Source organism: Juglans regia, chromosome 14, assembly GCF_001411555.2.
Source record: "Juglans regia cultivar Chandler chromosome 14, Walnut 2.0, whole genome shotgun sequence".
NCBI lineage: Eukaryota > Viridiplantae > Streptophyta > Magnoliopsida > Fagales > Juglandaceae > Juglans > Juglans regia.
This window is the reverse complement of record NC_049914.1, coordinates 1,368,652-1,396,119: the sequence shown is the minus strand read 5'-3', so window position 1 is coordinate 1,396,119 and position 27,468 is coordinate 1,368,652. Positions and strand designations below refer to the sequence as shown.

At 36.6% G+C, this 27,468-nt stretch overlaps 3 protein-coding genes across 9 annotated transcripts in view; 2 read left to right on the top strand and 1 right to left on the bottom strand.

Annotated features, from left to right (window-relative positions):
- The window catches only part of LOC109012301 (protein unc-13 homolog), a 28,493-nt gene extending 15,438 nt beyond the window's left edge, over window positions 1-13,055 (top strand). Inside the window, exons 16-28 of the mRNA XM_018993854.2 lie at window positions 489-671; window positions 757-912; window positions 1,406-1,498; window positions 6,581-6,652; window positions 7,589-7,706; window positions 9,074-9,252; window positions 10,065-10,146; window positions 11,022-11,126; window positions 11,213-11,319; window positions 11,823-11,900; window positions 11,983-12,078; window positions 12,386-12,481; window positions 12,656-13,055. Of these exons, the coding sequence (XP_018849399.1) occupies window positions 489-671; window positions 757-912; window positions 1,406-1,498; window positions 6,581-6,652; window positions 7,589-7,706; window positions 9,074-9,252; window positions 10,065-10,146; window positions 11,022-11,126; window positions 11,213-11,319; window positions 11,823-11,900; window positions 11,983-12,078; window positions 12,386-12,481; window positions 12,656-12,829 (1,539 nt within the window). The 3' untranslated portion in view covers window positions 12,830-13,055. The remainder of the gene's footprint in view (window positions 1-488; window positions 672-756; window positions 913-1,405; window positions 1,499-6,580; window positions 6,653-7,588; window positions 7,707-9,073; window positions 9,253-10,064; window positions 10,147-11,021; window positions 11,127-11,212; window positions 11,320-11,822; window positions 11,901-11,982; window positions 12,079-12,385; window positions 12,482-12,655) is intronic.
- A 1,096-nt stretch (window positions 13,056-14,151) lies between these two features.
- Window positions 14,152-16,240, top strand: LOC109012302 (NADH dehydrogenase [ubiquinone] 1 alpha subcomplex subunit 6). The gene is made up of 2 exons (XM_018993856.2): window positions 14,152-14,569; window positions 15,822-16,240. The coding sequence occupies exons 1-2, from the start codon at window positions 14,357-14,359 to the stop codon at window positions 16,005-16,007; spliced, it is 399 nt and encodes a 132-aa protein (XP_018849401.1). The 5' UTR covers window positions 14,152-14,356; the 3' UTR covers window positions 16,008-16,240.
- Window positions 16,241-17,095: 855 nt separating this feature from the next.
- LOC109012303 (transcription factor TGA2.1-like) lies at window positions 17,096-26,227 on the bottom strand. 7 transcript variants are annotated; one of them, XM_035685312.1, is made up of 13 exons: window positions 25,752-25,867; window positions 25,469-25,545; window positions 25,202-25,373; window positions 24,004-24,158; window positions 23,266-23,342; window positions 22,948-23,145; window positions 22,330-22,398; window positions 22,176-22,235; window positions 21,187-21,264; window positions 20,911-20,962; window positions 19,502-19,773; window positions 17,869-18,117; window positions 17,096-17,451 (listed from the first exon to the last, which is right to left on the bottom strand). In XM_035685312.1, the coding sequence occupies exons 3-13, from the start codon at window positions 25,240-25,242 to the stop codon at window positions 17,305-17,307; spliced, it is 1,398 nt and encodes a 465-aa protein (XP_035541205.1). In that variant the 5' UTR covers window positions 25,243-25,373; window positions 25,469-25,545; window positions 25,752-25,867; the 3' UTR covers window positions 17,096-17,304. The 7 variants fall into 7 exon arrangements, with proteins under 7 accessions (XP_035541205.1, XP_035541204.1, XP_035541203.1 ...); XM_035685311.1 differs by having other exon boundaries at window positions 25,702-25,852; XM_035685310.1 differs by lacking the exons at window positions 25,469-25,545; window positions 25,752-25,867 and adding an exon at window positions 26,027-26,227.
- Window positions 26,228-27,468: the final 1,241 nt, after the last annotated feature.

Genomic DNA, 27,468 nt, shown 5'->3' with positions numbered 1-27,468 from the left:
AACACACTTGTATCACAGCTCTTTTTCTTATGTTGACGAGATTAAAAATCGTCGTATCAGTTTATCAACATTATTGGTGGAGTCAGTTTTGTAGCCATCACTGCAGAAGGAAGAGAATACAGAAGTAAACTTATCAATCGATTGAATAACTTATATATTATCTTCCTCTTTAATTAGCTATGCCTTCTGCATCTTTTATAAAATATTCAATTACTGATTAAAAAAACTTAGCCTCCATAATATAACATGCTGATATACCAAGAAGGGAAATATCTCCATGACCCTACATCCAAATTTTGTACTAACACTCTAATATTTGTACTTTTAATTTATAGAGGCTTTTGTATTTGCTGATGAACATATAATATAATTCACAACTGATTTTCAGAGTTCAACAGATATTTTCTTCGTTTTCCTTTGCAGTCTCTGATAAAGAACATGAACTTTCAAATTTTTTTTTTCCAAATAATCATCTTTCCTTGTTACAGATGCTGCAAACTGTTGAAAAATCAGACTCAATAGATGGACATCCTTTGGCATTGCTTGCAGAAGAGTCCAAGAAACTTTCGAAAAAAGATTCAACCATGTTCATGCCTGTTTTCTCTCAGAGGCATGCACATGCAGCCGTTGTTTCAGCATCACTTGTTCATAAGCTGTATAGGAACAAGTTGGTAGGCTTATATTTAACTTAATTTATAACAACATCTTCTTATACTTTGTCCTTGATAAATTCTTAAGCTTACCTCTTAATTTCAGAAACCCTTTCTTGATGGTGCTGAACATCTGACAGAGGATGTTATATCTGTATTTCCGGCAGCCGATAGCCTTGAACAGTATATACTGGCCCTTATTATGTCTTCATGTGAAGAGGAGACCGCAGAGGTCTACTGTAGAAAACTAATTCCATATGAGGTGAGCTCGATTTATAAAATACTGAGACCTCCCTCCCTCCCTTCCTCATGCTTTCTGAAGTTTATTCAAACCTCTGGTTGGGTGAAATTCGCAAGAACACTTGGAAGTTTTAAGAAGGGTGATAGGTGAACTTTGATGCTGCACATCCACATTTCAATTTGGGCATAGTTCAGGAATGATAACTTCCTCGTGTTTTCCTCCATGAATAAAAATCCTCCACCACAAAATAGAAAATGAAGAAAGTATTAAGATGAATGGCTTTCATACTTTTATTAGCACTTGATGATGCACACTCTAAACATTTTGCACTTTAAGATAGCGCCTATTATGTATATAAATATAAGTTCGCTATTCAATATTAGCATGCTTGAACTTCAGATTGTGTGATGATAGTTCAGCGTACCATATATTATTTTTGTCTCTTGATACTTGTATTTTTCTTTTGTTTTTTTCCTCTTAATATCGTTTTCTTTACTTTCTTATCTCCATTTAGATTGAATCTATATCCGGAACCTTGGTGATGCGTTGGGTCAATTCACAGCTCGGGAGAATTTTAGGTTGGGTTGAACGGGCCATTCAACAAGAGGTAAATGCTCGAGTTCATATAATTTTACCTCCAAATTATGCCTTTTGGTGCTTCCACTTGTCTGGGAGTAGAATGAACATGATGTTGCTTAGTATTTCCATTTTCTTTCTTTTTGAGATTGTCCTGTACATGTTTTATGCTTATAGCTTTTACTGTTATCCTATTCTTCTGGTTTTTTCCCTTTTCCTTATGGGTTTTTTTTTTTTTGGGGAGCTTGGGTGCTTTGCTTTGCAATCTCCTTTTCCACTTCATCTTATAAATGGTGATTATATTGATTTTTTTATAGATAATCAAGAAGTTTTATTCATAAAAGTAAGCAAAGCCAAAGTACACAGGGAGTATACATGAGAAGTACCTAATTAGAGTTTACAACCAAAGGAAGAAAATCATGCACATTTAGCCCATTACAAACAATGGCCCCCGCCCATGAGAACGATGATTTAAAAAGGAAAATTTAAGCTTCTCCATTGTTCTCTTGCGATCTTTGAAGCATCTATCATTTCTCTCTTGCCAAATACACCAACACATACATATAGGAACCATTCTCTAGATTGTTGCCACTTGTGAGTTACCCCGTAGGCCTCTCCAGCTTGCTAGGAAATCCACCAGTCTAAGAGGCATGACCTATGACAATCCAATTCCTGCAAAAAAAATAATCTCACATGGTCCTGGCCACCTCGCAATGTAAAAGCAAATGATCTACTGATTCACCATTTTTCTTACACATACAACACCAATTCAACACCATTAACCGACGTTTTCTTAAATTATCTATGTTGAGAATCTTATCCAATGATGCTGTCCATACGAAAAAAGCTGCTTTTGAAGGAGCTTTCGTTTGCCATTTACTTTTCCATGGGATCATGGTCATTCCAGGGCTTGTTAGAACTTTGTAAAACGATGTGACTATGAATCTACCTTTTTTGGAGAGGCTCCAGTTCATCTTATCTATGGTATCCTCGGTCATGCTTACGGAATATAGTGCCACATAGAACTCTGCAATAGTCTCCAACTCCCAATCTTGGGCTGTCCTGATGAAATCCACATTCTATTGAGGGGAGCCACTAGAAAAGACCAAGAGATCGGCTATCGCTACATCCTTTGCTCGTGCAAGCTCAAAAATGGCAGGGAAGGTGTCTTGGAGGCTTCATTCACCACACCATTTGTCATACCAAAATCTGACATGAGAGTCGTCGCCCACCACATTATGTTCATGTCTTCGGAAGATCTTTCAATGTCTCCCAATGTATTTTCACAAACCGATCCCATAAGGGCCGTGTACCTCATTCGAGCACATCCTCCTCAAGCCTCCCTAAACTGTGAATCTATAATGGACTTCCATAGGGCTTGGTACCTCCACAACCATTTACCCAACATGGCTTGGTTAAATTTCATCAAGTTACGAATCTCCAATCCACCTCCAGAAATTGGAGTACAGACAATTGACCAATTTACCAAATAAAATTTGAACTCTTCCCCCAATCCACTCCACAAGAAGTCCCATTGTAACTTCTTAATATGGTTGGCAACCTTTGTGGGGAGTGGGAGCAAGAACAGAAATAGGTGGATAGGTTAGAAAGAGTACATTTAATCAAAGTGAACTTACCACCTTTAGACAAATACAACCTCTTCCAAGAAGTCAATTTGTGCTCCACCTTTTCAACCATGCCATTTCAAATCCTTTCTAATTTAAAGGAAGCACCTAGTGTAAGCGAAGATACTTCAAGGGTAGAGATGACACCTTATATCCCAAGAGAGAGGCCAAATTCTCCGCTTCAGGCCTCAGGGACAACCCCCACCAGTACCAATTCAGACTTTGAGAGATTAACTCTTAAACTCGAGACAATTTCAAAACAAACTACTCCCTCAAATATTGGATGTGCCCGAGATTTGCTCCGCAGAAGATGAGAGTATCGTTAACAAGAAGCAGGTGAGAAATATCAATGGAGCCATAATCATCAATCCCCACTGAGAAATTGTAGAGAAAAAACTAGCTTTCACAAGGCCCACAATCATCTTACTGAGAGCTTCCATGACGAATAAAAAAAGTAAAGGAGAGAGCGAGTCCCCTTGTCTCAAACCACGGAGGAGTCGAAGAAACCCACAGGTAAACCATTCACCAAGATAGAGAAGCGAGCTGTAGAGATGCAAAACTCTACCCATTTATGTCACTTCTCCCCAAAACCACATCTTGCAAGTAAATAAAGTAGGAACTTTCAGTTGATGTGATCATAGGCTTTCTCCATGTCTAATTTGCAAAGTAACCCAGGTTTTCTAGATTTGAGTTATCCATCCAAAACTTCATTTGCAATTTAGACCGAATCTAGAATTTGTCTACCTTTGACAAATGCGTTTTTTGGCTTCGAAATTAAAATTTCCATCGCCGTACTCAATCTATTCGCTAACATTTTAGAAAGAATCTTGTAAACCCCATTTACAAATTTATATTGAAAAATATTTGGGCAAAATACTAAAAGAGTCCCTAGGCTGTCACCTTTGTCCAAAAGCCTCCTTGGGTTTCTAATTTTTATCAATGTCCCTAGATTTGGTAAAATTATCAATTATCTCTTTCCATCTATATATCTCGCTAAGTTTGCTAATTGAGTGTTTGCTACATGAACTTAGGATGGCTAAGGTCATGTATCTATATGGGTCGTCGACTTCATGGGTTGCTAAGGGGATAGAGGATTGCTTAGAACTTGTCTGTCATGGTGGATTCTTTAGGGAGCTAAGGATGGGCAGTGAAGTTCTCATCATTCAACACCATATTAATGCAAGGGGTAGGTTTCTGGAACTCTCAGAATTCTAGAATGGAAGGAGGAAATGTTTGTTGGTGATCTCTGAAGGCGCAAATGGCATTGGATGGAAAGATTTTGTACGTTCCATTCAAAGTGTCACTGGGTCCAAAGCCCCTGCTCTGGAGCATGCAAATAGAGGGGTGTTCGTTGATGGAAAGATAGAGGGAAGGCCTTTCTCAGTCAAATGTGTCTTGTACGCCTTGGTGTTGAGGTCACCAGCATGTATTCCGGCTGAGAGTAGCTCCACGGCGGAAGAAAAGGGTAAGGCACTTGTAGGAGGCAAACGCTGTCGGGTGACATTGGGAGAAGTGGAGGGTAAGCATGCTCCTCATGTGTTGCATGGTGGAATGGGTGCCTCTGCCGGATTAAGGGTGGGAGACATGGAGGGGGTCTTGTGGGCTGTAGAGCTCAATTGACGGGAGTTATGGAGAATGTGAGAGATTTGATGATTAAAGTGGATAAGGGGCTGGACCTGGTCATGGGTTTGGGTAGTGGGCTGAAAACGGACGAGGGGGCTTTAAAGGCCTCAAGCTCGCAGGCACAGGGCACCTCTACGTCGTCACAGATAGGTTTTGATTGCCCTTAGTCTCAAGTTGTAAATGGGGTTGGTACTTTTTTCCAGGGTTCACTTTCAATTGAAGATGAGGGTCCTTTCAGGGTTTTGAGTACTTTGGAAGAAGTGGAAGAGTCTCTTTTAGAAGATGAGAAGGGTGTAACAGAAGGTAGTGCTTCAACACTTGTTTCTGGAGGTGGGGATGAGCCTAGCCCAATCTGTTCTATACCTCTTGAGGGAGTAGTAGGGTCTGATGAAGTGGCACATAAAGGGTCGTCAGGGGATGGCGCACCTACAAGCAATGTTCTCGTCAATGGAACGACACCACCTACACTGGAGGTGAAGGAGCCTTCTATGGTGACAACAACAATATAGCTGCTAAGGAGATTTGGGATTTGAATGCAGAAGATGGTGGGGAGGAAATTATGGGTTTGTCGTTGGTGCCTTGTGAGGAGGGATGTTTAGGGTCGGGAGTGCAGTTGAGAATTGTGTCTGGAGAAAATATTGTTCCCTTGGTATGTCTTTCTTCGATAAACAATATAGCAGGCTCATCATCAAATTGGGTTTTGCATAAGGTTAACGAGATTCAACAGTGTGTGGGGCTTCCATATGAGGTGGGCCACTCGCTTGAAACTAAATCAAGATTTAAGAAAAGTAGGGAGTTAAAAACGTCTTTCTTGGACAATCAACTACGACGCTAAGGGAGATAGTTTGAGTCGAGGGAAGTAAAGGGAATGCACTATGAAGCCGTCCTCGTAGAGGGAGTTTTGGGTTGGGGTTGGGGAGGTGTGTTTTGTTCCCATTCGGGCTTGGTGTATTTTGGATAGATTTCTAATTTTCACGGGCTTATTGGTCATTAGGGGCTCCTTAGCATGGGCTAGGTGTTTCTTGTATATGCCCAGTGTACTTGTTTGCTCCTATTGATATTAATATATATAATATTTTCACTTATAAAAAAAAAAGTGTTTGCTACATGACATTAAAGCCATGAAGGACCCAATGAAAAACACATTGCGTTTTTATTTCCACGTCAAACGTCCCATTAAAACAGTAAAATAAAATTTTTTTATTAGTAAATATGTATTTTATTGATACTAGGCAAAGCCAAGTACACGGGACATATACAAGAACTACACTAAAACAGTAAAAATAATTAAAATAATAATAATAAAGTTCTTACTGATAAAAATAAATAATAATTATAAATAATTAAAAACAGAAAATAAAAAATGAAATAACTTGCCTCTATGGGGTAGCCCAAAGGCCCCAAACCATCTCACAACAGTGGGGCTCATGAGCCCTCCTATTGTGTGGTGCTTTGGTCCACCCAACCGTGGGGTGGCTGGTGAACCGTCCACCAGCACAGGTGGTGCATAGGAAGACCCCCTCCCCGCCTTCCCACGTGGGGAGGATTATTTTTTCAAATTTTTTCCATTTTCTGCTTTTAAAAAAAATGATTATGCATTTTTTATATATATTTTTTACTGAGCTGGCTGTCGACAATGATTTATTTGTTTGTTTTTGTAAAGATCAACTCATATAAGATAGATAAATAAAAAATAAAATACATTTAATAAATGATTATTTTAGTATTTAACCCAACATATTTTGCTTAGAAATTGATGTAAACTCAATAAAGTTTCAATTTCTAGAAGGCCTTTTCTTTCTTGCTCTTCCATCTATTCAGATATTTCATTACATGGATTAATTGTACTGTGCATCTTTTTTCAGAGGTGGGAGCCGATCTCACCTCAACAGCGGCATGGGAGTTCAATTGTTGAAGTTTATCGAATTGTGGAGGAGGTACCCATTTGCTTATCTGTTCTTTCATACCCTTAATAATTGATATGTTATCGTACATGCAGGATCTGTTTATATTTGGTTGGGTTTGTATCAAGTTAATTCCCGAATGTCTGCCATTTCTTTTTTTTTTATTTTTTATTATTATTTTTATTTTTTTATGTCGGGGAACCTCTCCAAGGCAAGGCCCTTCGGACCCACCCCTGCAGAGTAAATCCCGATCCCGTGCACCGCACCCTCGTAAGTTTCCCTACACGGAACTGGTTAAATCGCTGGCTTTTCACCAGGGGGTGTGGCCTCAAAGGATTGTTTGCACCCTTGAGATGTTGAACCTTGGACCTTGAAGGGAGTGATACCCCAAGACCAAGGCCTTCACCACTTGGGTAAACACAAGGGATCTAGCATGAATTGGGTTAACTTTTGTTACCAAATGGTTTTTGGTTTACCTGGACTTTCATCAAGGTTCTATTATACAATCGAATGCTATTTATAATTAGGCATCTTCCTATCTACTTATGAAAAAGAAAGTAATAATTAGGTATAGTCCTTATCCTGAGCAAAGTGGCTCTTCTTTGATTTTTTTTTTGTAAGTAAAAAGATTATAATAATAGGAATAGGCAATAGCCCAAGTACACAAGAAGTATACAAGAGATACGCCTAGTTAAGAGGAAGAAATAGAAACTCTATCACACTAGCAGTAATAACCCTGGCTAGGTCCAATCTTCAAATGACATCATCCCATAATACCCTGGCAACCTCACAGTGGAGAATCAAAATTTGTCACTGGTTGAAAGTAACAAGCTTGTCTATTAGTTTCCTTGATGTTCTTTTGCTTATTTGTTATATCTATGGATGCCTTAATTACAAAGCTAAAAAAATGCTTTAAGGGCACTGACAATGCATGCATTTTTTCTGACTCTTTCATTCCTTGAGATGCAGACGGTTGACCAATTTTTCACTCTTAAAGTTCCAATGAGATCTGCAGAGCTGAATAGCGTATTTCGTGGCATTGACAATGCTTTTCAAGTGTATGCAAATCATGTAATTGACAAGTTGGGTATGTGCATTTAATATATTCTTATTTGAGTGCTCCTGTAATAAAAGAATCTGGGAATTAGGGTATGTGCATTTAATATATTCTTATTTGAGTGTTCTTGTAATATAAAAAATCTTGTGTCGTTTTTTCTGCACCAATTACCATTTTGAGTCCAAGGGAATTGCCTTTTCCTTTTTAAAGTTCATCCCCCCCTCAAACCCAGTGGTCTTTGGACCCAATGGCATTTCCTTCTCCCATAAACAAGGATTTTGAGGGTTGGTGAGGTCAAGTGTTCTATCCCATGCTCATACATGATTTATATTTACCTGTGATTTGTTTTTTATTTGAAGGATTCGTGTTAGCTTAAAGAAAAAGAAAGAAGAAAAGCAATCATGATAGTAGTGGATAAATTTCTATATTTGAAAAATGAGTTCAAACCCTAACAAAAATCTACACCATTCAACTGTCTTACATGTTTTTGGCAGTATACATGTATATATCCTTAGAGCCTAACCAAGCTGAGCAGCATAATGTTCAGCCTTGGCTCTCATCTTGGGGAAAGGTGGGGCTAAGAATCCGTGAGTTTGGCTCATTTAATACATAACAAGCTGAATTGAATTCATAGTTAAGATAGTGACATGCTGAATGCCAACAGCTCAGACAGGTTTGAATTTTTAGGCTTGTAAGTGGTGCATCTGAAAATTCTATGATGACATGCTTGGATTTTTGGCTCTGTTGTTTCCTACACCTTCCTTAGTAATTGCTATGCTCATGTTTTATCTCTAATGGCTCCATGCTGATCAATGTAGCACTCTGTTTACTTTTCTTTGCTGTTTTTCCTTCATTTATTTAGGCAACTGCTTTGATAGATAAGTTTGTGAAAAAGCCTGCCTTGTATATCTCACGCGCGCACGCGCACACAAGTGGTTCATATTCTTCCATCCCTAAATAATGAATAATGTGTCATCATATGTTCTTTTATGTTACTTTTAATAATAATAAAATTGTCATTTATATTTCTACTATTGTTGATAGTAATCGGAGGGAGAGGAATGAAAGAAGCTTTGAAGATTGAGAGTGCTCAATGGATGAGCTTAGAAATTTCTTTTTCAATACTTGCTCCATTGGTCAATTACAACTGATTTTCATGGCATGACTTTTCATGAATTCCTTATATCACTATGCTTAGGTGTTGCTCTTGTATATGTCCCGTATACTGGGGCTCTTGCCTATTCTTATGATCAATAAAATTTTGTTTACTGATAAAAAAAAAAAATTCTACTGTTGTCTAATTTACATTCTTCCCAACGTGTTTTGCTAGTAACTTGTTCTATTCCTACACCTAGACATAAATCCATGAGTCTTAAAGTGTGATTTTGGTCATGTAGCTACCAAGGAGGACTTGATTCCACCTGCGCCTATCCTCACACGATACAGGAAAGAAGTTGGAATAAAGGCTTTTGTAAAGAAGGAATTGTTTGACCATAGGCTGACAGATGAGAAAAGATCTACTGACATAAATGTCTTGACTACACCAACCCTCTGTGTTCAGTTAAATACTCTACATGTGAGTTCGAAAGGAACTTTCTCCCTGTTCTCTAATGAATAATATCTGGATAATTGCATAGTCCTTTCTGGAATTTATAGCTGCCAAGTTCCAAATTCACGATGTGATTTAGTCTTGATCATTTTTTCAAATCAATTAGAAGTTTTCTGTCTTGTACTATCATACTGCACATGGCCTGTGATCGTATAGTTTCCTTGATGGATTCTTTTATAATTGTTGGCGGTCATAAAAAGGATCCACTGATAGTAATGGACTCCTTTCTAATGTCTTAAAAAGTTGGCAGATTACTTGTGTGGATTAATCACTTTGTAACTGCCTTTTGTATAGTAAATATAGGAAACAATTACATGAACCGATTTCAAACTCCAATAAAGATACATGCTTCCTCACTATTAGTTTATCAATATACAGAAACACATCATTCTATTCCCCAACTGAACATGGAGATTTTATGCTTGAATTTTCATTGCTTTTTCACCACCAAAACTCGTGGGAAAAAATTGAGACTTGTAATAATTTAAATTGCCAGCAGTAGAAATTTTTATCACCAGTAGTAGATTGTGTAAGTGATGGATTGAGTTAAACATGAACATATATTTTTGAATAAAAACATGAAACTTTGATAACATTTTGATAACATATATTTTCATATGTATGTTGTCGCTCCATCACAAGCAATTTGATAACATTTTGCATCATATTTAAACTTTTTGTTAGTTTTCAAATTCCTTGCATCTTACATACAGAAAATTACTCAGGTGATTTTTGTACCGTACGATATACTCTGATACAGGTTTTTGTGCTATTAACAGTATGCAATTAGTCAGCTGAATAAGTTGGAAGATAGCATTTGGGAAAGATGGACCAAGAAAAAGCCCCGTGAAAAGTTGAATAGTATGTATCTCAACCTATCAATTAGTTTTCTGTTTGTATGTGTGTACACATTCTTTGCAGGTAGATGTTTTTTCTAGACTACCAACCATTATGAAGAAGTTATATGACCAAAATGACCTATTGCAGTGGCTAACTTTATTTAGTTCATTGCTGTTCCCGCTTTCTTTAGTTGATTGCTTAGATATCCATCCTACCATTCAATATTTTAGCATAAAATGATTAACTTGCGATCATGCATTTGGCAACCCAAGAGTTTTACCATTGCAGAACACAACGAGCCTTAATTTTTATTGCTAAAGCTAAATGAAACAAGAACCACAAGAAAAAAGCTTGTGTGCTTAGTAGAACCAGTTATTGAAAAAGTGCTTCCTTGAGTTGAAGAGCTACTTACCTAGTATGGATAAATTAGTACAATCTCAACCTGGCCTGTGAATCATTTTGAAATTAGTTTCAAGCAATATGTGACCTCAGCCACCACTAAATTGGGGCTTGTTCGAGTCTAGACCATTGGTTTTTTGAACCCCTAAATCATGGGATTCTGAAATAACTGTGAACCTTGATTTATGCCATTGTTGTGGAATGCAACGATGTCACTTAGCTTTCACCCTTTTACAACAGCTGTTGTCATTGAATCTCTTCAGATGTTTTTTTAAACATTTTATTACTATTTTTTTTAGCTTTTTGATAAGGTGTGGTTCCTGCTTCCATTTGATCATCAATCTCCACTGTACTGACCCTTGGGTTAAACATTTGACCAATTATATAGATAGTTACTCATTGAATCTACTTGATAATTTTTCTTTGGGAAGAGCAGGGTAAAGTAACTATTTCAAAAACTTTTTGTTAGTGCTTATTTTGTTATACCGTTTATCTAGAGAAATCTATTGATGAGAAATCCAAAAGTTTCATCCAAAAGGACGCATTTGATGGGAGTAGAAAAGATATAAATGCTGCTATCGATCGGCTTTGTGAATTTACTGGTAAGAAAATTTCCTGTTTTGTCCCTTGTCTAATTCCTTGCGGTAAAAACTTGATGAGTGACCAATTTAGTTTTTGCATGATGCAGGAACTAAAATAATCTTCTGGGATTTAAGGGACCAGTTCATTGACAACTTATATAAACCCCGTGTTGGTCTTTCTAGGCTGGAAGCACTGATTGAACCGCTTGATGCGGTAAGAGTTTCCTGTTATGGAGCTGCTTGCCAGATTTTTCTTAATACTTTTTTATAGAAAATCTTGATATCATATTCAGATATAATAATTTTTAAACCTAATCCTTCAACTTAGGTCCAACCTTTCCTCTGTTCTACCATGGCACATTTGAGTAATGTTTAACAAGTCATATGGTTATTGCCATCAACCTGCTTTAATTGTTGATTCCTGAATCTGATTCAGGCTAGTCCTTTAGTCACCTGCAAATATAGGACGAATTGATTTAGTTTCAACTGACCTAGTGAAATAAATTCATGTGGGTGGGTTAAAATTTGTATTGCTTTTAGTTCAACTGACCTAGTGTAACTGCTTTTAGTTCCTAAATAGGTGTATTCACATGTGTACTTCCAGTGTACCGGGGCTATGCCTATTTTTTGATAAATAAAATACCTTATTACTTATCAAAAAAAAATTTGTATTGATTGACCTTGAGATCATTGCTTGCCTGTTGTCAACTGCTGCAGGAACTTAGTCGACTTTGTAATATAATTGTGGAGCCCCTCAGGGATCGCATTGTTACCAGTCTGCTTCAGGCATCCCTAGTATGCAACCCTAAACTATGCTTTCTCACACAAATCTATCTCAGATACCGAAATTCTTATGACTGAAACTCTATTTTCTCAGGAGGGCTTACTTCGTGTTGTGTTAGATGGGGGCCCATCACGAGTTTTCTCCCTGGCCGATGGAAAACTATTGGAAGAAGATTTAGAAGTGTTAAAGGTATGCCAGATCCTTTTGAGTGTTGAAAAAAGGTTTCTATCTAGTAATGTCAAGCTTGCAATTCTTTTGGCCACACTCATTAGGGCATCTCTTGCTTGTGGCAAAGAAGGGAACTTCAAAGTTGTTTCCTGAAGAGCCTTGAACTTTTTTGAAGAATGCTTTAAACTTCAGTTTTTAGGTTTCATTGTTTTATTTACAAGGTTTATCAACTGTGGCTGTACGATATGAATAAATACAGGACTTCTTAAATCTCTTAGATGAAATTGATTTTATTCCACATCAATGTGAGTATTTTTTTTTTCCTTAGGAGTTTTTCATTTCTGGTGGAGATGGGCTTCCTCGAGGAGTGGTGGAAAATCATTTGGCACCTGTCCGGCATGTAATACAGTTGCATGGCTATGGGGTTAGTTCCACTTTTGTTTTTATTTACTTTGAAAATCAAAATAATAGAGATAATTGACTGCCGAAGTGTGCTCGTCTTATCCAAAATTTGAGGTGTCATTTGACTTGTCAGTGTTAGGAACAGACGTTTTATCCAAGAGTATCTTCACAACCTTTTTGATTTCGATGTTTGCAGACTCAAGAACTGATCGATGACTTGAGATCTGTGAGTGGCTCGGATATGCAGGACAGCAGAAGCAAACTAGGAGCAGAGCCAAAGACACTATTGAGAATATTAGCTCACAGGGCTGATTCAGAGGCCTCTCAATTCCTCAAGAAGCAGTACAAAATACCTAAATCTTCTGCTTAGGTAATGCCTGTTTCACCCGAAGGAAAGTCAATGTAACATAAATGTGTACTTTAGCCACATGCTCATGCGAAAATAATCCCATTCATACGACTCTTCATGTATGCATTTTTCAAAAAAAAAAAAAAAAAGGTTCTTGTATGGGGTATGTTGTATTTCATCTTGTGCCGTTTTATGGCGGTTTGTAGTTTGTACACTGTAACTGATTCAATTGGGCTGCATTTCTCTATCATAGGCGCTTCAGCTTCAGGCTTGAGTTGTGGAATCTTTTTCTTTCTTATTTTCGATAAGAGAAATGATTTAACTGACGCAGATTTAGTATTCAAAGAAATAAGAAAATGTTTTAGTGATTGTAAAATAATAAGAAATTAGTTCAAAGGTCTATCTTTAGCTCGCGGAGGGCAACAAAGACCTTTAATGTGGGTTTGTTGTTTGTATTTTACGTCTATTTGTTAATATCTCCAACAATACTTCATACATTTTGTTTCGACGAGTTTATAGTTTTTAATTATTCCATAAAATGAAATACATCTCTACTGAAAATCTAGAATTTCTACAAACTAGTTGCCGATCTTCTTTAATGAACGATCTACTGTTCCAATAATATTGTGTTGGGCCTTTTGCCGAAGCCCAAAACTGTTTTAGAGTCCAGTGGTTTTCCAACCTCACATCACGAGAAGAAAAGAAAAGAAAAATTGCGATCACAATCGGTATAAACTTTATAGTATGTCCTTTTACTCAATGGGTGGTCCCGCCACCCTACGTGGGGTGGCTGGCAACCACCTCCAGGCCCAATAGCCCAATAGAGTCGACTCTCGTGAAGGCGCAAGAATAACCGGATCTAGCCACAACAACAGTCGAAAAATTTTCTGTTGCGGGTGACTTTCTGACCATCACTCAATGGCTGCAACCATAAACGTTGTAAAGAGCTACCATCCCGAGCTATAGCCGTTTTAAATTTAGTTTGGTGATTTCTCAAACTATTTCTCGAGTTATTGCCGCCACTTGAATAACGGCCAAAACATTGTCTAGAGATTGTCTTGAAAATAATTGACATTAGGATATTAGAAATTTAGAGTTTTATATCTTACCTCTTAGAAAAATTTAACCCATGTTGTTGAGCGTTATAAAATATAAATATTTTAGTGGATTATATAAAAATAATTTTATAAATTGACATATTTTGATATCATTTATCATATTGTAAAATTATTTTGTTATAAAATAAAATTATATCAATTTATAAATTTATTTTTATAAATAAAATTGAACCCGTTGATTCACAACAGTACCTCCTGATACAAAAACACACCGTACTAGAAAATATGAAAGCGGCGTCGTGTAAATCTTCACCGTACGAGGACTACTCTCTAAAGGACCCTGCCCCCAAGGGCCAATCTCCCAGCCCCTCTCGTCCCGTTCTTTGTGATACGTCTCTCCAGGTCTCCGTCGTCACTGACTGGCTCGCTTGTGATAGAATAGAAACTGCGTCACAGCTCTTCTTTCGCTTCGCTCGGTGATTCGACTCAAATGGCGTTCTCACTGCGGAGCGTGAAGGTGCCGCCCAACTCGGCGAATCTTGCCGAAGCGAGGACCCGAGTCTTCGATTTCTTCAGGTCCGCCTGCAGATCCCTACCCACCATCATGGATATCTACAACCTCGACGACGTCGCTAAGGTCTCCCAACTCCGCTCCACCATCGCCTCCGAGATTCGCAAGAACTCCCACGTCACCAATCCCAAGGTCCAGTGGTTTTTATTCTTTTTTTTAACCTGTTTCTAGTTTTGGTTCCTACCAAACGAACAGACCTCAGTCTTGATTTTTTTCATAGGTTATTTACTTCTTGAGTTGTATCTATTTCGAAAGTACATTAATTTTGATTGATCTACATTTTTTTCTTTCCCCTTCTTCGCGTTTTGGTTTATATTTTTTTTAATTTTGACTTCAAACAAACATTAAATTTCTTTAAACTCTTGAACTTAATGCTTTGCATTTTGATTTTGAAAGTTAATCTGATAAATCTGACACGACTGATTAGCTGAATTTAATTGCTCTGTATGATATAATTGAAGTTGATTGCAATTTCCTTGCGATTAGGTTCCCGGAAATTTGCAGCGATTGAAAGTGTAGATATTAAGCCCTTAACTTGGTTATTTTGGCAAAAGAGTTATCCTGCAATTGTCTTGTTCAGCCAAATCCTGTTTCAGCCATGAGAAAGGAAATCCTTTTCCCCACTTTATTTGGGTTAATGTTGTTGGAGGGCCTTGTGATATTTGTTGGTTTCTGGAGACTGTATGGCGTCGTGTATGCAAGTTAAAGCTGAATGTTCTAGTCTCCTGGGAAGCTTTCTATTTTGATTGGAATAGAATGTAGGTCTCGCATTTGTTCTTTCTTAAATACCTCATTGGATCCCTAGTAAGCGGATTTTTTTTGTATTCATTCACTAAGTTATAACATGTCTTTCATAAAATTCTAGTAAGAGTCCACTAGTGCTTCCAAATCTTAGCAATCAAAGAATCTGGTCATTCTCAGTCAGTTTTGGTACAGTTACTCCTAGTAGGCCTTTGACATATTCCACATTCTATTTCCCAAGGTCTTTCGTGAAAGCTCAAGGAATGCCCCCTTCCCCCTATAAGTACTTAGCTTATGGAATTTAGTCCTGTGGAAGAAATTTTCCGATACTCGGAAAAGGGGGCACATTCCTTTTGAGAGGTTATACAACAATTCCCACACACTGCTTTGTCGTGTTAATGGTTTCTCATGTTGCAAATGATGTCAATTGTGTTGGAGGCAACTTCTGTGGTATTGTTGTAGGAGTATAGTAAAGACAGTTTGGTTGGGTGAAACAAAGTCTGTAAGCCTATACGGATAAGGAATGTGGTGATACACATGTTGAGTATAAGAACCATTTGATTGGGTGAGATGAAGTATTTTGCTTTCCTGCCTTGGAAAAGTCTCCCCCGTCAAAACTCTCATCTCTACAATAAATCTGCAGGTGATTGATATGCTGCTCTTCAAGGGAATGGAGGAGCTGAATAACATTGTGGAGCATGCAAAGCAGCGGCACCATATTATTGGCCAATATGTGGTAGGTCGTCAAGGGCTTGTGCAGGATTTGGGCACCAAGGATCAAGGCATCTCCGACTTTCTCAAAAACTTTTACAACAGCAACTACTCTTGAATCTTTGTTGTTCAACAGATGTGCCTCCTTTGCTTTTTGACGTGGGCTTCAGAAATAAAGTTGTACTCAAAATTGATTTTGTATCTTGCTGGTTGATAAAGATCCCCGTATCTTCTTTTGTGGTCACTTTGGTGGAATCGAAGTACTATTTATGAAACATTGTTTTTGCTCTAAAAAATCAAAAGAATTGATGCGTTGGTACTGTTGGACGAGGCATCAGTGTATTGTGTTTATATCTTTATCTACATGCTGCATTATGAAAATTCGAGGATGGATCTGCATTTGCATGTCAGAAGTAGACATTTGCTTGCTGATTTGGTATATAACCATGATTCAGTAGGCCAGAGTCTATTTTATGATGGCAGAATTCACTCTTTAAGACTTGAGGGAACCTCTACTTAAAAGAGGGAACTCTTGGAAGCTCCATGGCGTGCAAGGTTGAGCATCTTTAGCATGTTTAGTGTTTCATCCTTAATTTAAGAGTCTACTTTATTCACATTCAAAGTTACCAATTTAATTACATGAGATTTCCTTCATACACAAATTCAGATCTACCCACGTCGACCCAATTAGCAGAGGAGAAACCATCATTAGCTTTTGGAAGACTTAGGTTTAAGACGAGCAAAAGCCAATTTCCTGAGTCACTTGAAGCAGGCTCTTTTTCCATTCTTTCTTTGCCAACAAAGAAATATAAGGTGAAGCTCCTCTACTAGAATTCTCTCTGTATTTTGGAAGCAGAAATTCAGGTATGCCCCAGCAGAGTTCATTTGTTTCAAACTGCACTCGCAGAGACGGATACTAGGCACTGGCAGATTCATTTTTGGAAGAAAAAGGAAACTTGTAGATTCATCTAGACATGGGGCAACTAAAGAAGATAAAAAACAGATGACCGGGGGAGATATGGTTTGCATTCACCTTTAGTGACAAGTGGGAACTCAAAAACGCACCAAAGCCAACTTGTGAAACACGAAGAAATGAAAGTTCTAACACAACAGAGAAGAGTTTGATAGAAAAACATCATAATAGAAGTAGTCAAAACTGGTCATGGCTCCATATTTCATGCTCCCTTAAAAATTCGGGTCAAGACATAAATAATAGCATTATTATTGATAGCAAACAAGATACATGTAGCTCATTGACAATATCGTTTCTAGATCATACAATGACTTAACATGACGGACAAAGCAATACTGATAACAACAATACACTGGAATTCTAAGACTACAACACGAGAAATTTCTTTTTCAATTTCAGGATCCATAGTGTCATCAGTCAGCTTTGGAGAAGAGAAGGGCGTTCACTCTCTTGGGCGGGCAAGCCAGAGGGAACTAAGAGCTCGTAGCCGGGAAAAATAGTCATGTATCGCAAGAAGAGCACGAGCAGACTGGCGTGTTGTCAATATACGGTGCATTTGTTGCAATGTTTGTTGCCGAAGATTGTCCGCCTGATGATAATAACCCACCCGGAAAAATATAAATAAATAAATAAAACATTTGAAAAGGTTATACAACAATATATAAACATAGACAAAAACTATGTCCTTCCATTTCTTACCACTAACCGCATGATAATGACAAACAACCCCAAATTTTACCAAATATATAACAGAACTTGACAGATTTTCTCAAGATAAACATGGATAGCCATAGCTTACTGGTTTTTAAATCTGAAAACTTCCCTAACTGCTCTAACTAGTAACTACTACTATTTCCACATTTCCAATTTTTTGGGTGAAGAATTTTGCGACAAAATTCAATAGATTTTAGTCCATGACAGGAAAAATGTAGCACAAAAGGAACTTCAACATTAGTTTATGCAGTATGTAGGAAGGGGAAGGAAAACTTAAAGGAGCAGAAAATACCTGGCGAATGAACCCCTCAAGGGTCCCTAGTTTACCCATGGCCATGGCCATTTGACCCATGTAGTTTGCCACATTCCCAGATGAACCTGAGGAACCAAGAGATCCACTTGACAATGTCTCAGCCAGGGATTGTTGCAATGCCTCCATCCCTTGAGATAATGCATCTTCCGCTTGTTGGGATGACTGCTGCAAGTTGTTAATGCCCACCAGTTGTTGCTCTGTCAGAGGCTCCAAATGATTTGCAAGAAGCTGCAACCAAAATCAGTCATTTCAATTAAGGGGGGAAAATTAAGAAGTGGTTTGGGAGGTCAGACTCCAACCATTCATGACTTTAGATACATAGACAATCAGAACGATAAATAAAACAAGGAAAGCCCCTCTTAGTGGAAAGGACACCAAAGATTAATATAGTTGAGACCAAGACTGAGCCAACACTCATTATGAGCCCTTATGTTTTGGGCCTCATAATACTTAAAAGCTTAAATCATATAGAAGGCCAAAAACTGCTGACCCAAATCATAGACTATGCAAGAGATGAATACATTCAATATCGACAAGCTTAAACCACTGCATGCAGTTTTGAGCCTACAAATAATAGTGGCATCATTTTTTTTCTTATTTGGTAAAAACTACCAATAGTTAGGTTCCATTTGGATGTTGAGATGAGATGAGAAATCAACATCCAAACATCACTCAAACACAAACACTTTTTAATTTCAAATTTTCAAATTTTTCATCTAATCATTTCCCAATCATTACAAGTTTTCCAAACTTCCAAATAAAATACAGAAAACAATTCAACATTTTCAAATCTCAAAACAAAAATAATATTAAATATTTATATTCTAACAATATTTTAACTTTACAATATTTTTATTCAACTTTCTCTCCCTTTTCCCAAAACCACATAAAACATCTACTCAAACCATTTCACTACTATTTACAAACTATATCACTATTGTTCATAAAATTCTATTCTCATCTCATCTCAACATCCAAATGAGACCTTAATGAGGGCAGCAATCTGTAGACAGCCTTATGCCCAACCCAAGAAATGCTTAACTAATTAGTCTACATAAAACTCACTGATTGATTCAAAATCATAATAAATGCACCAGTTGAATCATACTGGCCTTATTTGAATTCAAAACTCATCTCAACTCATCTCATCTCATCATTACAACTTTCTCAAATTCTCATACAAAATATAATAAACAATTCAACTTTTATTCTGCTATTCATAAACCATCTCAATTCATCTCTGAATCCAAACGACTTCTAAATTGTGAGGACTAGAAATTAAAAAAAAAAAAAACACTGAGGTTTTTACCTTCCCTTTTCTTGGGATAGGATTTCTATTACAGTCTCTTTGTGACTCCTCCAAATTCCAGTAAGGCTTCGTTTGTAACCTCGACTCATTCCAATTCATCTCAACTTATTATTACAATTTTTTCAAATCTCAACATAAAATATAATAAACAATTCAACTTTTTCAAATCCCAAAATAATAATAATAATAAAAAATAATATTCTAACAATATTTTATCATCTTAATTCAACTCAGTTCAACATCCAAACGCAACCTAAATCTCTCAGAACTAACCCTAAACCATCAACCTTAAAATGACCTCACCTTTAGGAGCTCAGATGAACGGAAACCACCAAGCCACAAGAAACACCTCTCTGCAGGTGTTTTCCACATGCCAGACAACAAATGGAAAACATCAGCCTTGGCTGCAATGCCCTTCAGCCTAAAAATCTCATCATAGTGTGCCAAGATATTATCAACAATGATACGTAGCTCTGCATCACTTGCATGAGAATTGACTGCTGATCTCAGTTCATTAATTTGTCGATTTTGCTCTTCCAGCCATCGTGCATATTCCACATCGAATGCCATGGCCCCTGAAAAAGCTAACTAAATCATCTACTTCATGTAATTTAACTCAACTTGGAGAAAGAGGATCAAATTGGAAGATGGATACACTACATCATAGACTCTGCCTACCAATGAGCACATAGACATGTATCTGGATCTACAATGCATACCTTGACAATACAACATGTGGCAATGATTATCGATCAACAGTTAACAATTTGCAAGGACTGAGTTTTCACATAGGCCAGTAGAGATTAATGAATCCAATGGAGTATAAGATTGCGTTGTGGTCACATTGGAAATTCTTGGGGTCTAGGCACTGGAGGAATTGGGGAATGGGGACTTGGCCCCCTGGATAAAGATTTGAATAATTTCATTTTTGTTCTTTGATGCAATCTTAGGGTTTGTTTGGACACTTGGAATTATCTCAAAATTCTGTGAATAGTAGTGAAATAGATTGAGTTAAGATGTTTTATTGGATTTTGAGAAAGAAGAGAGAAAAAGTTGAATAAAAATATTATAAAGTTAAAAAATTGTTGAATATTATTTTTTTAATATTATTTTTGTTTTGAAGTTTGAAAAAGTGGTATTGATTTGTGTGTTTTGTTTTAAAGTTTGAAAAAATTATATTGATTTTTGTGTTTTGTTTTGAAGTTTGTAAAAGTGGTAATGATTAGGTAATAACTAGATGAAAAAGTTGAAGATTTGAAATTGGAAGTGGTTAGTGTTTGAGTGATGTTTGGGAAGGAAATTGTGAGAAGTTTTGAGAATTTATCATCTTATCTCATCATCCAAACATACCCACTTGATTAAGTTGCAGTAATGCAAACTGTACATACACATCCAAATGTTATACGGTAGAAGCTAACAAACAACTTATATGTGTGAGTGGGTGAGAGCTTCCACACATGTTAAATGAAGTGTGTTAACACTAACAACTTTTCCATTTTACGAATAAAAGGAAAAGTCATTGACTTAAATGTGATTCCACGGTTTAGTATTCTTATACAAGATAGCCAAGATCCTGAATTTGTTATTCCAATAAACCTGTCACAACAATGCAATACTCTCCCACACGGAACCAATCTAACTTAGTTCCGTTAACAAATTTTTGAAAATTGAACCACACAGGAGGGGAATAATTGAGTTGAAGAAAGGAATACCATTTCCACTCATTGAATGGGCTTGGTCTCCTGAGCTTGATATGAAGATTCCCTACAGGAGATAAAAAGAGAATGTAAGTCTGTTTCCTCTTTGGTTGGTAAGGCAAACCTAAGACGTACACAACCCCAACCTACACCTTTATGGACCGAGCCAAGGGCAGGCCAAAAAACTATGAAAAGAAATGAGCAAATATACAAGATGTGCACGCCAATGAAGGAGATCAACAAAAATTGAAGCCAAAATTAGGCAGTCTCGAAAAGAGAACCAAAACTAACCTGCTGTCTTGCTCGTTGAAGCTCCTGCTCTAGTTGGGTCAGCTTCAAACGGCTACTCTCCAGCTGTTGGACATATGCCTACACCAGGATGGATGCAAGTCAAAAGAGGGAACTTGTAGTAAGTAATCGATAAATGCAACAATAGGGCTCCAAGGACAAACAAAAGGAACATGCTTTTTGTTTTTGGCATTAGAATTCCAATCATCCAAAGCATGCAAGGATGTGGCACATAAACGCTTCTTCCAAATAATAAGTAACAAAACCTCACTCACTACAAATAAAGAGGGTATCTGTGTATCACTACAAACTTGAGATAATAAGGGCTCCCAAAAGGCAATGACTTTCGCTATAAATGATTTTGAGACCATAAAATATTAGCGTGCATGCATGGATATGTGCACCAAATGCCATAAGTAAACCAATAAATCCGAGAAACAGTAGTATTCTGTTATGAAGAAGAGGATTCACAAGGATTAAGACAAACTTAGGGCATGTTTGGACACTATGAGGTTTCTCAAAATTATCAAAACTTTCATAATTTCATTCCCAAACATCACTCAAACAAACAATTTTCAATTTCAAATTTTCAACTTTTTCATCTACTCATTACCTAATCATTATTCAAACACAAAAATCAACACAACTTTTACAAACTTAAAAAAATAATTATTAAAAAATTATATTCAAACGGTTTTGAACTTTATAATATTATTTTTGAACTTTTTTCTCTCACATTTCCCAAAATCCAATTAAACATCTTCACCTCAAACCATGTCACTATTATTTACAAAATCTTAAAATACTCCAAGTGTCCACACATGCCCTTAATCTTAAGAAACCTAGAACCAATGAAATTACCTGCAGGAAATAGCTGCCAAAAGATGCAGTTTTTTTGAGTTGTGATTACTACTAATAGTAAGAGGAAAAAGACAGCCATTTGTGAAGAACAATAACGGAACAAAACAACAAAGTAAGATATAGGGCCATACTTTTTTCCTCAATCGGCTTTTTCTTGCAGCCTCCCGATTTTGAGCAAGCCTGCGGAGAGTCTGTGAAGTGTAATCAAGCAAAAAATCATGAATCCCTATTTGAACATCAATAGCATAAATTATAATCCTTGTATATAATTTAATACATTATGACCTTCTGATCCGTTTTATCCTTTGATCTGTCACTGGAATCAGATGCCATATTAGCAATGACTCTATCAAACTGCACAAGCAAGGAGCTTAAATGTAAGGATTGCAATATTGATTAACATCAGCCAAATTTTCCAATGACTTCTAAAGAAGAATGCTTCTGTTCATGAAACAGGAGAACAAATAAGTATCTAAGGAAACATATGGACTTGTGCGACTAGTGTCCCTTCTCTGAATGCAGATCACAACTGCATCCGACAAAAACACAAGTTGGATTACAAAACCACTATTTTGGCAGTCCCCTTCCCCTCCTTGGCCAAGCCAAGGAACAAGGGCCCCTGTCCAATTTATTGGATCCATTGCCAGTTTATTTTATTTGCTCCATTTATATGCATGGCAATTTCTGTAATGAGGTTTTTGCTGGGGTCCCCCACCCTCACCTCTTGTATTCTCTCGTTTAATTTTCATGCAAATTTGCTTAGGAAAAAAAACACATACTTGTGCAACATTACTACTGATATTTGGTACTAGAAAATTAGAACGATATGCAGAATGCAGAAGATAAATATTACAGTTTATCCAAAAATAGCATATTGAGAGAAAAGGTGAAAAAAAAAATCACCCTGTTATTCTTATCATCTGTATCCACATCTGTTGATATATCAGTCCTAGGGCTCGCATCAGCCATGGCAGACTCTTCCCAGTTCTCTATATGACCACTTGATATAGAAATAAGATTTGATGCTTGACCCTTTTCTAAAGGCAACCTCTGGCGCTCCACGCGGAAGGCAGATGAATTTATATCAACTGAACTCGGCGACTGTTTTGGCCAACAAAGAAAACACCATATAAATAGAAGCGAAGAAAAGATGTAAGGCTCTAAAAGTCACCTAAATCTCTAAATGAGAAAGTTTACAACTTTAAGGGATAAAAAACTCACCTTATCGAAGGTGCCAATATGAAGGGGATTGGAAGCCACTACTTGCCCACTTACTTTTGTAGAACTATGCACAGTATCTGCGTCAACAAAACATACGAGCTTCCTTCTCAAGACACACACACACACACACACACACACACACATATATATATTTGTCAAAATACTGCTCAAGTCGAATAAGGGGAAAAAAGAGTTTTACCGGTATACAACAAAGAGAAATGCCTGGTATACATAGAAATCTTACGCAAGAAAATTTACAAACTAATGTGGCTTAATATGATACGTCAGATTGTAAAGCTAATTTTATTGAAAAGTATATTTGACATATTACATTAAGCCCCGTTAGTTTGTAAGCTTCAAGATGTAAGATTTTTGTGTAGACCTAGCACTTCTCTCGACAATTAAATCTACTCTAAGGAATACTCATACTCTTCTAAATATGAACCCAGCCCTATATTAGGTGCTACCAGTTCTAGGAGTCTATTCTTTTTTTTTTTTTTTTGATAAGTAGGAGTCTATTCTTATTAGTTAATAGCAATATATCAATTGATACGATTTAGGCCAGCCATTATTTCATCCTACATATAAACAATAGTGAAGTGATGCCCCTTTTACAAGAAGCCAAGTGCCACTAAGATCACCAGATGCAGAACAGTTTAATGTTTCTGCAGATTAAATGATACAAAAAACTAAATATGCTTGCTCTTTAACATGTGAGTCCAGTTTTTGCATACTCACTTCCAGTCAGGTCAACAGCATCCTCTAAGCGAAATCCAATCGATTGCTCAAACGCCCCGAAATCAGAAACGCGAAAAGAATGGATTGCATTTCCCTCGGTACAACTGAAAAGCATTCTCCAAATTAAGCCACCCAAGTTGTTACGCCATAGAACGCTAAACTAATTTCATATTAAGATGCCCAACTCATCAGAAGCCCTCCATAATTACATCAGATATATCCTTTTGATTTAAACGCCATAAAAGAAAAGAAGATTGTGGAAGGTTTGTAGAAAAGGATTTGTGGGAGGAAGGGAAGAGGGAGGATCCAAAGCACCCGTCCCCTCCATTCAGAAAAGCAAGAAGAAAGTCATGAAAGTAATCATACATGCCAGAAAATTGAAAAAAAAAAAGTACTTCTAGGTGATGACATTAAACAATCCATATTCATAATCATTGTCATCAGATAACTTCCCAGTCATGCCAGGCTGGGGTAAACCCAAGCAAAGCCCAACTTGAAGTTCCAGCTCCCGGCCACCCACACCTTTTACACAGCTCAACCCATCTTCTGTAATGGACACCAGACCAAGGTGGTCACATTACCCAATGTGATGGCAAAAACAGATTAGAATCTGGAAGCTCAGCCTCAAAAGCAAAAGGTGAACAGGAATTGGAATATAAAAGAATGCTCCACAGAAGATCTAAAATGAAACTTTGTCAAAACGATTAGGATAAGAACGTAGGAAACTTCTGCAAAATGTAAAAGTCAATAATTATTTGAATTGATCAACTGGAAAGAACGAGAATCAGGGGAAGCACATCTCTCATGAGTTTCATAAACCTTAACTTTTAGACATCTATCATTCACGATAAATTTGCTACTGATTCATTTTGCAAAGTTTCTCTGAAAGCTTTTAAACATTTTAGGTGGTTAACCACCATTCCTGTCAGAAACCAAGATTGGTTTGCCACCACCAACAACCAAACATAAGATTTCCAAGAAATTAAGTTTAGTTTTTCAGGATACGTAAATGTATATAAAGCTCTCTAATTGACACACACCAAAAAGTCAGTAACGAAATAGTGCATAGAAGTGAGAAAGAGAATATCTCGTAAAAATTAAGAAACGGAAAGTCCCAGTGCATTTATAACTTTTAGGAACAAAAACAGGGAAGAAGTAAAAAAAAAAGATCAGAGTAAAGATTATGAGGAAAATATACAGCGCATTGGAAATAGGTAATTGAGAATCGAAGCTCGGCATCACGCTTGCTGTTCCCACATCTTCTACGCCAATCCTAATTGTTCGACTGCCCAGAAACCATCATCATCGTCAACTCCTTAGACCCCCCCCTCAGCCAAAGAAGAAACCCCAAAACCCGTACCCGAAGCAATCTGCAAGAATCGAAAGCAGAAAGGACAACTTTAAAACAGGCAAACTCAATCCAGAAGCTAAAATTAACGCAAGAACACAGAAAAACAATAATTACAGGAACTCCTGAAGATTCGAGTCCCTTGCACAGGTTAGTGGTCACCAACTACCAGCAAACCAACAGTACACTGAATCCTAAACCAAACCCAAACAGAAAAGGTCTTGAGAATCAAATCACCGTTTTGGTCTCAAAAACACCAACTTTAAAGCCAACGCAACAAGAACCAGATACTCAAACGTGGTTTAATTTTTGTTTGAAAAAAAAAAAGAAACAGGAAAATCGCTAATTACAGAAGCAGATGGAAGTCAAATGCACGTATTGAGGTCACAGAAGCACAAACCCAATGATAGCCAGAACCCCTAGTCACCAAAATCCTCTAGCATTTTTCATCCAGCTAAAGAAGTTCTACGAAGTCAAACTCTGTTTGACATTTCTTGGACTAATCCGACCCATCACAACAATACCCAGATGCCCAAATCAGTAAAAATAAAAAATAAAAACCCCTTAATTCCAAGCTTAAGAGGATCAACGTCACCCACTCTGAGTTGCATATTTAGTTTTAGCATGAGAATGATTATTTACTCGAATTTACAGAGAAGTTTTAACCAAACGAACCTGAGATTTTGACGACGCTATGATGATGGTACTCTGCGTATCATTGGATTAAGTGAGAGAGAAGAGAACATAGAGAGAGGGACGTCTTCTAGCGTGGAAATCTTCCACTTTCCGATGACTAATGATTTTTTTATTTGCTTTTTCTAAGGTTTAGTGCTTTGACATGAACTGTTTTTTTCTGATTTTTCTAATTTTCACCAAGTTTTCTTCAATGCTACTGTGCCAAAGATACTGACACAGAAAGGATACAGCCAATCTCATCTTACACTTTACTGTCCGGTATTAGAGTTTTGATCCACTGCGGTCAGTTTCACAACCAGCCGACAATGTTCCCCCACTCGAGATTTTCCCACACATTTATCTGCATAACATAATCAATGCTTCGGCCCTAAAAAACGGCAATAAAACAACTATGGGTTGGCCCTATAAAAAATGCTATAAAACAACCATGGGTTGGATTCATATTAATTCCATCCAAGTTCGGTTTTTTAGGCTATTATTTAGCTCACCTGAGCCCGGTCGGTTCCATTCCATCCCTTTTAAGTTTCTGAACTTTTATTTTTATAATGTATAATTTTAAATTTTATGCATAATAAAAACATCTTTTTTATTATATAAAAATAAATAATTATACACGTATAATCCTTATTACAACCTTTTATTCAATCATATTTTATATTGAAAATATTTCTATAACACGATAGTACTTTTATAAACTATTTTATAAAAGTTTTCCTAATTTAAAATAGAGTTGTATAAAAAATTATAAATAGAATTATATATATCATTTTCTATTATAAATAAATAACATAACTCCGACCATTTTTTCAAATAAGTGTGAAAGAAAAGGTTGCCCATAACTTAAATGCAACAAAGGGAGTCTCCCATAACTCTTAAATATGCAACTACATATCTACGAGATCTTTTAATTATAAAGAGATCCAATAATTGCCTTTCGAAATCTTAAAGCATTAAATTTACCATCTTTTCCTCTCAAAAAAATAAAAAAAAAACTGTTATAAATATAAAGAAATTATATAAAATAAATTTATAAATTAATATAATTTTATAAAATTTGTTAGATCTATTTTATAATAAAAAAATTTACAATCTAAGGAATCACATCAATTTATAGATTTACTTTTATATAATCACTTTGTGATTAAAATACTTTTTTAAAGAAAAAACCATACCGTTTAAGGCATTTAGACTGAGAGATAAGTTAAAATGAGTTGAGATGATTGGTGAATAATAATAAAATTTATAAATAATAATAAAATTTGTAAATAATAATAAGAGAAATGATTTGTACAAGCTCCAAATAGACAAACTTCATACAAACTATTATAAAAAAGTAGACCTCACTTTAAAAAAATAAAAAAAAAATTTATTATTTATTTATGAAACTCATTATTTTATAAAAAATTTATATGAAACTTATA